The sequence below is a fragment of the Anthonomus grandis genome, chromosome 3, assembly GCF_022605725.1.
Source record: "Anthonomus grandis grandis chromosome 3, icAntGran1.3, whole genome shotgun sequence".
Taxonomy (NCBI): Eukaryota; Metazoa; Arthropoda; class Insecta; order Coleoptera; family Curculionidae; genus Anthonomus; species Anthonomus grandis.
In genome coordinates this window covers 37,128,213-37,141,428 of record NC_065548.1, presented here as the reverse complement: position 1 = coordinate 37,141,428, position 13,216 = coordinate 37,128,213, and the positions used below count along the sequence as shown (strand labels likewise).

The window sequence follows — 13,216 nt, the reverse complement described above, 5'->3', positions numbered from 1 at the left end:
TTTGTATATCAGCATTTTCACTTGTAATTTGATATTCTATATCCTTATTATTGTTGGGAAAAAAATGAAAACTCCAAGTCTCAGTCTCAAAATGTCTTTTTAATTAATCAGGTGACATGTTTCGCTAATAAAGCATCATCAGACCTTATAGCTAGATGACCTGCTAAGTACCGTCCATTTTTTTCTCTAGTTACGTAGGTCTCTTTGAGATAATAGACGAGTTCTTTCAACTTATTATTGTTGTCCTGAGGGATTGATAGCGAGGGGTTTACTTGAAGTATTTGCACTGTGAGGTGTTTTCTTAGAATGTATTTCTTTAAATTTGACACGGTAGTTTTATAAGATATAAGGGTTTTGCAGTTTGTTTATTGCTATTTATTCATTTATTGTCCAACAGGAAAATCCCAATACAAAAGACAATTAAGGGGTAATATGGTAACAAAAAGAATACAACTCAACTAACAAATTTAAACAAACTATGCATATAACAAGAGTAAACCCACCCAAGAGCAATTATGAGAAGAAAAAAACTGAAAGTATAGAAAAAAAGTCCCAAACAACACTAGTCATTTTGTTCATGACTAACAAATGAAAATAAGTAATAATAAATATAAACTTTAAACTCAATTCTATGTAGATCTATATGGACGGATCACCAATACAGACTAAACTCCTCCTATACATTGTAAAACCGAAAAGTCCGTTGGCTGTCGGTGTCCACAAAAGCTAAAAAGTACAGTAGAAAAAAAAACTGGCCGCCCCTTCATTTAATCATTTTTTTCGGCGGAAATCAAAGTGACTGCGGCGCGCTATCCAAGATGCCGCGCATGCCGCAAAAATAATAAAATTTAAAAACATAACCGCTAATTCATCGAAAACCTGTGATACCGCCAGGAGCGCCACCGCCACCGCGGCTGTCTTGCAATTTATTTGTTAGGAATAGGTTGGATCTGTAATAGGCATTTGGAATAGGTTTACATGTAGAACTGGTACAGGTCGGAATAGGTACATTAAAAAGCTATTCCATAACATCTCTAAATCATATAGAAAGAAACTTTGTAACCTTTAATGTACCCCTACCATATATGGACACTTACTATACATACTTACTATAGAGGCGTGCGTCAAGGGCAGTCCGTCAGATTAGTAAAAAAAATCGATCCTCAGAAAAACTCGAGCGCGATTGAATTTTTTCTTTATTTTGAAGGAAATCCTTAATGAATTATGGAAAAAATATTATCTGACAATTTTCATGGTACAGCTGCTGAGAACTGCATATTTTACCATTTCACTTTCTCAAGCCATCCCCACTCTATCGTCTGCCGGCATTATAGCATCCCAGCTGATCGCAATAGTGACGCGTTTGACGCTCAAATTTACTTGTGTCAAAACAATTTTGTTAATTTAATGCAATAAGTTTTATGTGCATTACAATAAATAACATCCAGTAATTAAAAAAAAAACTATATATTTTCTCTCATTGTCAAATTAGCAATGGCCAGTACATCAAGTTCAGCCTGCATAAACATCTGACAAGCTTCTATCGCATTTTTTTTAAATCTTCAAAAATCAGGTGTTTTTATCTTCTTTTATTTTTCTTATTTTTTTGCAATAAAATTTTTTTATACACGGTGGCCCAAGTAGAAACTATGGTGTCAACATTCATTTTTTTTAAATAGAACTCCCCGTATATCATGACATTTTACAAGTCGACGATATATTCTGAATACTTTTTGTATAGCATATCATATGCCTTAAGTCAGCGGTTTGTTAAATTTGACGTATGGTCTAACGATACTATTAAATATAGATATTAGATTATAGACTATTAAGAAATAAAAAATTATACTATTTTTATTGCAACTGATGTTCAATCTGTTGTGCATTTAATTCAATGCATTTCTGAAGACAGTAAATAACTTCCAGTTCCACAATTTTTCAAATTTTCAATCGCTTGCGGATCGATTAGTTTAATTTCTTGTCGAATTATTTGGTTTAAATTATCAACATTATTTGATGTATTCACATAAATGTTGGACTTCAAATAGCGCCGTAAGAAAAAATCTAATCGGGTTATATCCGACGACCTTGGCGGCCACTCAATCAGTCCTCTTCATTCAATCCATCTGTCAGAAAAAATTGCATCAAGAAATTGTCGAACAGCGATGGCAAAGTGAGAAGATGCTCCGTCTTGTTGAAGCCATATGTCGTTACTAGGTGTGTTATGAAATTTCCATTGTTTGTTAGCCTCAAAAATCTGCTTACAAAATTGCACCTGACGGTCAAAATCGTCTTCTAACAATCATGTATCAGTTGTACCTTTTACGAATGATACGAGGGCGCTTCAGATATGATGGAGACAAATGCCGTAAATGGCGCGCATGTATATTTTGAAGGTACTAACTTGAGTATGCGACAGCTGGATCCCTTACGAACAGCGTGTCATAGTTTTCGTCTGTCTGAAGTGCTGACTGCCGTTGCGCAACGTATTGTTATTCGTTTTTTAGTATGGGAAGGCGTTAAAAACACGGCACTTTGAGTCTGCGAAATCGGTAGTGAGTGCCTCAGTAGAGCTGCTGTGTTTAAATGGACCAAAGCATTCAAGGATTGCCGGGACATCGTCGAAAATGTACATAATACCATCACCGCGACCAGACAACATTCGCCGCGTAGAACAACACATTTTGAAGGACCGTAGGATGATTGTCCGCGACATTTCGGCTAAACTCGGCATCAGTGTTATTAGTGTAGAGTCTATCATCTTCAATATCACGAACATCTTCAATATCATTCAGTCCAACATGTTAACTTCTTTTTAATGCATACATTTTCCTTGTAACAACATTTAACATCGCAAATGTTAAACTAAATCGCAAAGAATTTTTTTTCTCATTGATACCTTTTAATATTATACTAAAAATTTGCATTCTATAAAAAATTTCTAAAACACACGGGATATAACGACAAAAGCAAAAAGCCTGTTCAGTAAAATCACACTTTTGCTAAGCATGGTTCACTAAAGATTTCAAAAGCAAATTTGGAATTAATGCTTCACAGAATCACATTTATTTATTGCCTATAATTTTATTGTTCACTTAAGGATAAATTAAGTAAAGCTTTTGCCGGTAACAGGAAAAATATTAAAGGGCTATTTAAAAAACAAATTTTATTAAATGGTTTTTAACAGTTGAGTTAATTTTGAGTACCCGGGTCAACTAATGCCATTCGGAGAAGTGATTTTAAACGGTTTTTAACTGCAAATTGAAATCCTAATGTTATTATCAAACGCCATAACACTGGAAACACTACCAAACGTGTGAATGGAGTTTAAAGATGTGATGGGATATTGTGAAGCCCAACAGAGAAATATTTTCGAGTATTTGATATGTAAAATTAAGTAAAATTAATTAAAAACAACTTACTTAATTAAATGCTTTTTGAATAATCTGAATAACAAAAATTAGATCAAAATTGTATTGTAAAATACAGAGATTAACAGAATGAACCAAAAATAAGCCATGCAGGCAGCCGTGTGATTAACCTTAACTTCTGGAAATTCAGTTGTTAATTTCTACTAACACCTGAATTAGTTATTTAGGATTTAGTAGCTAATATCAAATAGCGCTTGGACGCTACTGTGCGCTAGGGTAAGTGAGGGATCGGGGAATCAGAGAAGCAAGTCGTTCTCTCTTCAAATCGAGGTTTTCCTCTGATTTCCTGTTGCATGTTAATGCATGGGTAGTTCCGCACCCATGAAAGAAATTTGCCGATGCTATATACAGAGTGTATACAGCAACTAAGATACGAATTTTTAAAAGAATCGTTAAAAAAATGCCTATGAACATAAATCTGGGGATACCAGACAACTATTTCAATACAACTTTTTGGTCTCTTGTATTTTCTTCACATCAAGCTTCGCTTTCGAAAAAATCTCTAGAACAAATTAGGGCATCTGACACGTTTATAACTATCCGGAGTAATCCTTATGACATCGCATTTATCAATTATGCGATTTCTGAAGTCATTACGACCTCCTGAATTCAAGTACAGAAATTTTATATGGCCTCGAAAATAAAAACTAATGAAAACTATAACTATAAAAGGATTCATATGGTGACTGAAAGCTGACCAATTTTGAGGTCCAATTCAGGGATCATGTTAGGGTAGGTGATGTAAAGGTGCTGACGAGCTAAAGCACTAAGTTGGAGTTGGAGCTTCATTGTGACTTAACCGCATGTCGACCCTTACTTGTAAAGGTACTTATTCTAACCAAATGCAAGTTTTCTAATAATGTGGAGATTTTTGTCTACCCAAAGGTTCAAGGTTGTGAAAATTGCCCTGGTGACCCACTGTATCTGATATGAATGCAGAAGGTACCTGTTGAGAATTTTCAAACTATTTTTGGGCTGACTTCAAGGTAAAGTGCTATCTTTTTAGTACTACCTTCTATCGCATCAAGTATAACTTTTTTTATTTTAAGCGTTGTTACAGTTTCTGGGCTTTTAATGAAACAAAAAATGTCTTGGCATGTGGAATTACTCTGTTAGGATATCTGTACTGGTAAATTCGTCGCGCTTCTTTTGTTTTTTGGATTTGCAAATTTCCATTTGCTAATCCATAAATAAAATGCATGTCAACCATTTCAGAGCTAGTAAAATGATTCACGTTGTAATCAATGCTAATTAGCCCTTCAGAAGCGGATCTGCCGTTTTAACATCTGATGTACATTATGCATGATGTACATTATGCCCTCTCTAGTCAGAGGACACTATTATAATTTTGGCAAAAGCGCCAGTTTAGAGGTTTACTTTTGAGATTGATTGGAATTATTAACACAACCTTAAATCTTAAACTATGTGGTAAAAGATTAAGCAGGTTTTTTGCCAAAATTGGCATACATCATTGTCGTACAATGGGCCGTATAGAATTACAGCCATATTCAGTTACTTTCAAACAAGAATACTGTTTTAGCACTAACCTAAATAAAAATATTGTTTACTTGATTAATCTTGCTTTTAACCGCTTCTTTCACTGGATTTGTGTGGACTTTGTCTCAATATTTGAGATATTTCTTCTTCGCTTGATAACACAAAATTAAAGAGAGAATTGATTTCTATATTTGTAAATAATAAGTCAACGAGGGACATGCCAAATCTAGATGTACGAGTGGGTTCTTTTATTAATGGAAACATGTTAAAACAGGAGGAAATCGACTCTAAACTTGCTGATTTATCAGAAATTGATTCAATCATGTTGAAGTTAAAATCCACACATATAATATTGTCATATTCTGAGTATTTATTTGACGAGATATCCTCGAGATTTTAAAAATTGAGAAAAATTGTTTGGAGGCGATATATAACACCTAGTACTACTATAATTTTAGAAATTGATATTTTTATCCAGATGCGTTCAATATAATCCTGAATTTCATTGACTAAAGTAGAGTTACTTAATATGGTCTTTAATGTAAATTCCTCTACTCCCTCCTCCGACGTGTTGTCGACTTTGAGAAGAAAAGTTATCCCCGGCCATCCCCACAACGTTCACATCGATGTCACATCTTAACCAGGTCTTTGTCACCCCAATAACATCGTAATTACTACACTGGAAATGATTTTGAAAGCAAGCAAAGTTTAATAACAAAGATCTAGTGTTGACATGTGACACCTCCAAGCTCACCAACTGAATATTGAAAATACGATTCCCAGAAAAATAAAAACAAACTTAAAATAAATTTTAAAAGATATAAAGAATTTACAATTTATTTAAACAATTACTTCAGTTTTAATTGTATTTTTAATATTAATTAAAATTTTCAACCCTTATGAATGAGCGAATTCAGAAGATCCTGAGAATGAATGCTGAAGATACCAGCTTTGCCTTTTAAAAGAACAAGCTTTTAGAGAAGGTTGAAAACTCAACCTTAATCGAGTATTTTAGTTAGTGGATCCTCAATACCATACCCTATAACTTATAATCCTAGGGCTGGATTATAAGTGGTGTAGTTAAATCCGAACTTTTTGAAGACTTTTGGTTTAGTGTTTAGTTTGTGTTTCTATATAAATATAGCCAAACATAAGGTTAAAATTTAGTCTAGTATGTACTATGTTTGTGATGTATAATGGACAATCCAATCAGTAAACCAAAGTGTTGTCGGAGTTTGGCAGTATTACTGCAGTGGATTATGGACTTCATTAATTCTATAAACACTAATTACTAATCGTTTTATCAGCATATTTTTTTATTTCATTACTATCTTTATTTTGAAGATTTGTTTATAAGTAAAAAAATAATCACGGTTAAGTATAAACGGTGCAAATACACCACATACCACATACATACATACACAAGTAAAAGGGGTAATTAGGTCTATTTCGAAACTAATCAGGCGAACTTTTAACCCTAGAACCAGGGTGTATGAGATTTTACCATTGAACATTTAAAGAAGGCAACATAACTCCTGTTTCTCATTTATTAATTTGTTTTTTTATTTTTTCTTCTAACATGGATCTACATAAAGTTAGATTACCAATATTATAGCGTTTTTCCCGTTCATTAAGTGTGAATTAAAACAATCGATAATAGTCAACTAATTTATTTACACACTTCGCTACGAAAACATGATCACTCACGACTACTAAAGATATTTATTTTCACTGCATTTATTTACAACTATTTTAATTTCACACCAATATTTTTAGTATTTTTTCTTCTTTTATTTTTTGGACACATTGATTAGTCTTGGCACTCGCGCGTTTTTTGAAATGAAAAATTTCTATATAAGTATTTCAATTTGTTATTTCTCAGATAAACCCATGTTATGCGTTGATTACACGTGAAATGATAATTATACTCACAAATGCATGACAAACCATTATCAACTAGGTTCTAAAATTGAACACTGTTCGAAAATAATAAGTTCTACTTACTTTCTAAGAAATCACATAAAGAATTAATGTTGGCGTCGAAGTTTCTGCTTGAGACACCCTGTAACCAAGATTTTCATTGCAAAGGACGCATTGAATCAAATAAACAACAAATTAAATATTAGTTGTAATAAATTTAAAATAAATTTTTGTTTTAATTTCATATGTTTCATTAGTCTGTTACGTCATATTTGACAAACTATTGGCTTTAGGCATATAGTTTGCTATATAAAAAGTATTCAGAATATATCATAGAATTGTAAAACATCATAGTATATAGAGTATTTTATTTAAATAAATTAATGTTTACGCCATAGTTTCTATCTGAGGCACCCTATATAGAAATTTTTCATTTCAAAAAACGCGCGAGTGCCAAGACTAATCAATGTGTCCAAAAAATAAAGGAAGAAAAAATACTAAAAATATTGGTATGAAATTAAAATAGTTGTAAATAAATGCAGTGAAAATAAATATCTTTAGTAGTCGTGAGTGATCGTGTTTTCGTAGCGAAGTGTGTAAATAAATTAGTTGACTATTATCGATTGTTTTAACTCACACCTAATGAACGGGAAAAACGCTATAATATTGGTAATCTAACTTTATGTAGATCCATGTTAGAAGAAAAAATAAAAAAACAAATTCATAAATGAGAAACAGGAGTTATGTTGCCTTCTTAAATGTTCAATGGTAAAATCTCATACACCCTGGTTCTAGGGTTAAAAGTTCGCCTGAGTAGTTTCGAAATAGACCTAATTACCCCTTTTACTTGTGTATTTGCACCGTTTATACTTAACCGTGATTATTTTTTTACTTATAAAAAAATCTTCAAAATAAAGATAGTCATGAAATATGAAAATATGCTGATAAAACGATTAGTAATTAGTGTTTATAGAATTAATGAAGCCCATAATCCACTGCAGTAATACTACCAAACTCCGACAACACTTTGGTTTACTGATTGGATTGTCCATTATACATCACAAACACAGTACATGCTAGACTAAATTTTAACCTTATGTTTGGCTATATTTATATAGAAACACAAACTAAACACTAAACCAAAAGTCTTCAAAAAGTTCGGATTTACCTACACCACTTATATCCAGCCCTAGGATTATAAGATATAGGGTATGGTATTGAGGATCCACGAACTAAAATACTCGATTAAGGTTGAGTTTTTAACCTTCTCTAAAAGCTTGTTCTTTTAAAAGGCAAAGCTGGTATCTTCAGCATTCATTCTCAGGATCTTCTGAATTCGGTCATTCATAAGGGTTGAAAATTTTAATTAATATTAAAAATACAATTAAAACTGAAGTAATTGCTGAAATAAATTGTAAACTCTTTATATCTTTTAAAATTTATTTTAAGTTTGTTTTTATTTTTCTGGGAATCGTATTTTCAATATTCAGTTGGTGAGCTTGGAGGTGGCACATGTCAACACTAGATCTTTGTTATTAAACTTTGCTTCCTTTCAAAATCATTTCTAGTGTAGTAATTACGATGTCATTGGGGTGACAAAGACCTGGCTAAGATCTGACATCGATGTGAACGTTGTGGGGATAGCCGGGGATAACTTTTCTTCTCAAAGTCGACAACACGTCGATGGAGGGAGTAGAGGAATTTACATTAAAGGCTATATTAAGTAACTCTACTTTATTCAATGAAATTCAGGATTATATTGAACGGATCTGGATAAAAATATCAATTTCTAAAAATATGGTAGTACTAGGTGTTATATATCGCCTCCAAACTCTAATTTTTCTCAATTTTTAAATTACCTCGAGGATATCTCGTCAAATAAATACTCAGAATATGACAATATTATATGTGTGGAGGATTTTAACTTTAACATGATTGAATCAATTTCTGATAAATCAACAAGTTTAGAGTCGATTTCCTCCTGTTTTAACATGTTTCCATTAATAAAAGAACCCACTCGTACATCTAGATTTGACATGTCCCTCAATGACTTATTATTTACAAATATAGAAATCAATTCTCTCTTTAATTTTTTGTTATCAAGCGAAGAAGAAATATCTCAAATATTGAGACAAAGTCCAGACAAATCCAGTGAAAGAAGCGGTTAAAAGCAAGATTAATCAAGCAAACAATATTTTTATTTAGGTTAGTGCTAAAACAGTATTCTTGTTTGAAAGTAACTGAATGGCTGTAATTCTATACGGTACATTGTACATTGTAGTATGCCAATTTTGGCAAAAAAACCTGCTTGATCTTTTACCACATGGTTTGAGATTTAAGGTTGTGTTAATAATTCCAATAAATCTCAAAAGTAAACCTCTAAACTGGCGCTTTTGCCAAAATTATAATAGTTTCCTCTGTCTAGAGAGGGCATAATGTACATCATGCATAATGTACACCAGATGTTAAAACGGCAGTTGCGCTTCTCAAGGGCTAATTAGCATTGATTACAACGTGAATCATTTTACTAGCTCTGAAATGGTTGACATGCATTTTATTTATGGATTAGCAAATGGAAATTTGCAAATCCAAAAAACAAAAGAAGCGCGACGAATTTACCAGTACAGATATCCTAACAGAGTAATTCCACATGCCAAGACATTTTTTGTTTCATTAAAAGCCCAGAAACTGTAACAACGCTTGAAATAAAAAAAGTTATACTTGATGCGATAGAAGGTAGTACTAAAAAGATAGCACTTTAGCTCGAAGTCAGCCCCAAAAACAGTTTCAAAATTCCTAACAGATACCTACTGCATTCATATCAGATACAGTGGGTCACCAGAGCAATTTTCACAACCTTGAACCTTTGGGTAGACAAAAATCTCCACATTATTAGAAAACTCGCATTTTGTTAGAATAAGTACCTTTATAAGTAAGGGTCAACATGCGGTTAAAGCACAATGAAGCTCCAACTCCAATTTAGTGTTCTAGCTCGTCAGCAACTCTACATCACCTACCCTAACATGATCCCTCAGTTGGACCTCAAAATTGGTCAGCTTTCAGTCCCCATATGAATCCTTTTATAATTTATTAGTTTTTAATTTCGAGGCCATATGAAACTTGAATTCAGGAGGTCGTAATGACTTAGAAATCGCATAATTGACAATAACTGACAAATGCGATGTCATAAGGATTACTCCAGATAGTTATTATAAACGTGTCAGATGCACTAATTTTTCTAGAGATTTTTTCGAAAGCCAAGCTTGATGTAAAGAAAATACAAGAGACCAAAAAGTTGTATTGAAATAGTTGTCCGGTATGCCCGATTTATGTTCATAGGCATTTTTTTAACGATTCTTTTAAAGATTCGTATCTTAGTTGCTGTATACACTCTGTATACAGCCTCGGCAAATTTCTTTCATGGGTGCGGAACTACCCATACATTAACATGCAACAGGAAATCATAGGGAAAACCTCGATTTGAAGAGAGAACGACTTGCTTCTCTGATTCCCCGATCCTCCACTTACCCTAGCGCACAGTAGCGTCCAAGCGCTATTTGATATTAGCTACTAAATCCTAAATAACTAAATCAGGTGTTAGTAGAAATTAACAACTGAATTTCCAGGAGTTAAGGTTCATCACATGGCTGCCTGTATGCCTTATTTTTGGTTCATTGTGTTAATCTCTGTATTTTACAATACAATTTTGATCTAATTTTTGTTATTCAGACAATTCAAAAAGCATTTAATTAAGTAAGTTGTTTTTAATTAATTTTACTTAAATTTACATCTCAAATATTCGAAAATATTTCTCTGTTGGGCTTCACAATATCCCACCACATCTTAAAACTCCATTCACACGTTTGTTAGTGTCTCCAGTGTTATGGCGCTTAATAATAACATTAGGATTTCAATTTGCAGTTAAAAACCGTTTAAAATCACTTCTCCGAATAGCATTTGTTGACCTGGGTACTCAAAATTAATTCATCCAACTCAACTGTTAAAAACCATTTATTAAAATTTGTTTTTTAAATAGCCCTTTTTTAATAGCCCGTTTTTTAAATATTTTTCCTGTTACCGGCAAAAGCTTTACTTAATTCATTCTTAAGTGAACAATAAAATTATAGGCAATAAATAAATGTGATTCTGTGAAGCATTAATTCCTTTTTTTTTTGAATTTTGAAATCTTTAGTGAACCATGCTTAGCAAAAGTGTGATTTTACTGAATAGGCTTTTTGCTTTTGTCGTTATATCCCGTGTGTTATAGAGGTTTTTTATAGAATGCAAATTTTAAGTATAATATTAAAAGCTATCAATGAGATAGTTGAGAGAAAATCTATCAAAGCTACAAATGTTCTTTGCGATTTAATGTAACATTTGCGATGTTAAATGTTGTTACAAGGAAAATGCGTTAAAAAGTAGTTAATATGTTGAACTGAATGATAAGGTCTAAAGATCCAATAACATCTATTAACAGTGGATTCTTAATAAAACTAATTCTAACGAAGTAACTAAAATCACCTTTTTAAACATAAATTTACTTACCCTAAGATTTTAATGCAGCTAACCTACTCTGCATCTCTTCCAGCTCACCCTCATCTTCTTCTTCTCCAGCATTTCCTTCTGCCTGCTTGACTTTTTCTGCTGGTTCTGATGGTGGTAAAGGAGCTTCACCAATTTTGCCCTCTGTAATCTCAAATAGAACTTTATCTACTTCACTTTGTGCTGCTTCCTCCATTTCTTCTGAATCTTCAATATCTTCAAAGGTTTCATCCAACATTTCTTCTATTATTCCTACAAATAATGAATAACATATTTAAGACCAGGTCGTCAAGAATAAATTCATAGACATAGAACCAAGGGTATGCCTATGTAGTAAATTATTAGGAGTATATACAACTATAATAAGAAAATCTCATCCATTTTTCACAAAGAGACCGACGTATACAACAAACAAAAAACAATGAAAACCACAAAGTCACGGTCTCACAACATTTACTTAAAGCTACACGTGTTTCGCTCTATTCAGAGCATCATCAGGCCTAAAACAATAATAATTAGTCTTGAAAGAAAAAAGAGGACATTAAAAAGACTAAAACCTTAAAAAGCCACTAACGTTGGCAAAACAGTAAATAAACATACATTTAAGGTTAGGATGATTATACAGTTATTTAAAAATTGTGGGCTACCGGAACACTGAGGAAAAGTTCAAAACATTTGTTGTTAAGCCAAGGCATTCTAACACAATATTAAACTTATTTCAGTTGGAAGAGATTATGTAAATATAAAATTGATTAAATAAGATTATTAAAAATAAGGTTGGGTTCAAAATTAAATACGTCGTTAACACAGACAAGAACAGGACTCTTCTTGGCTTTAGTAATTTCCATCCTCTCGAGAAGGTCAAGCTTTTTTTTTTCAAGGAACTGAAATAAGTTTAATATTGTGTTAGAATGCCTTAACAACAACTTAACAACAAATGTTTTGAACTTCTCCTCAGTGTTCCGGTAGCCCATAGGTTCGAAGCCACCGTAATATAGAAAGCCAGAAACATCATCCCACTCTCCAGCAGCTACGTCACGTCGAACGTCTATTGTCTATTCATGCATTAGGTATGCATTTATACGCTATACGGGGTATTGGACGAAATCATGTAAAATCGAGCCCTCGTTTTCCTGTACAATAATAATAATTAATTAAAGTTTTACTTAGATTTTTGAATAGAATTACCGCAAAGGTGAGATTAAATTATTAAATAATTATTGCTAGTAGGTATAAACTGCTAACTAATCTCTTTTAGATGCCAAATCGTTGCTGTGTTCCTTTATGTAATAGCAATTATGGTTGCGGCGTTTTAATTTATTATAAATATATATTTCGGGAGGTATTAAAAGCTTGTATGGGTTATTTGCCTTATATTTATACCTTGTTAAAGAATGTTATATTTTTTTATGATATTTTTGTTATAATAAAAAAATACGATTTTATATATTTTGTACTACTACCAGCACACTATCAATTTTAAACAATTATTTAGTATTTTATTAAAATTGTTTTAAACAATCTTACATTATATTATATTTATTATTTTCCTAAGAGTTTTGTATTTATGTTTCAATTTATTCTATTCTATATATGTGCATACATATAATATACTTTGGTAGCTATTAAAAACTTGTATGGGTTATTTGTCTTATATTTATAGCTTGTTGAATTATTTTAGATTTTTTTATGTTGTTTTGTTTTAATAACAAATATTATTTTATTTCTTTTGTGTTACTACCAACTATCTATCCATTTTATTAAATAATTATTTAGTATTTTATTAAATTTGTTTTAAACCATCTTACAGTGGCTATATTTGTTAT

General features: G+C 32.2%; 1 protein-coding gene across 1 annotated transcript in view; it reads right to left on the bottom strand.

The window, feature by feature from the left end:
• LOC126734525 (charged multivesicular body protein 3) overlaps positions 1–13,216 on the bottom strand; it is a 33,021-nt gene that overhangs the window by 13,474 nt on the left and 6,331 nt on the right. The window contains exon 3 of the mRNA XM_050438198.1: positions 11,394–11,642. Within this exon, the coding sequence (XP_050294155.1) occupies positions 11,395–11,642 (248 nt within the window). The 3' untranslated portion in view covers position 11,394. The remainder of the gene's footprint in view (positions 1–11,393; positions 11,643–13,216) is intronic.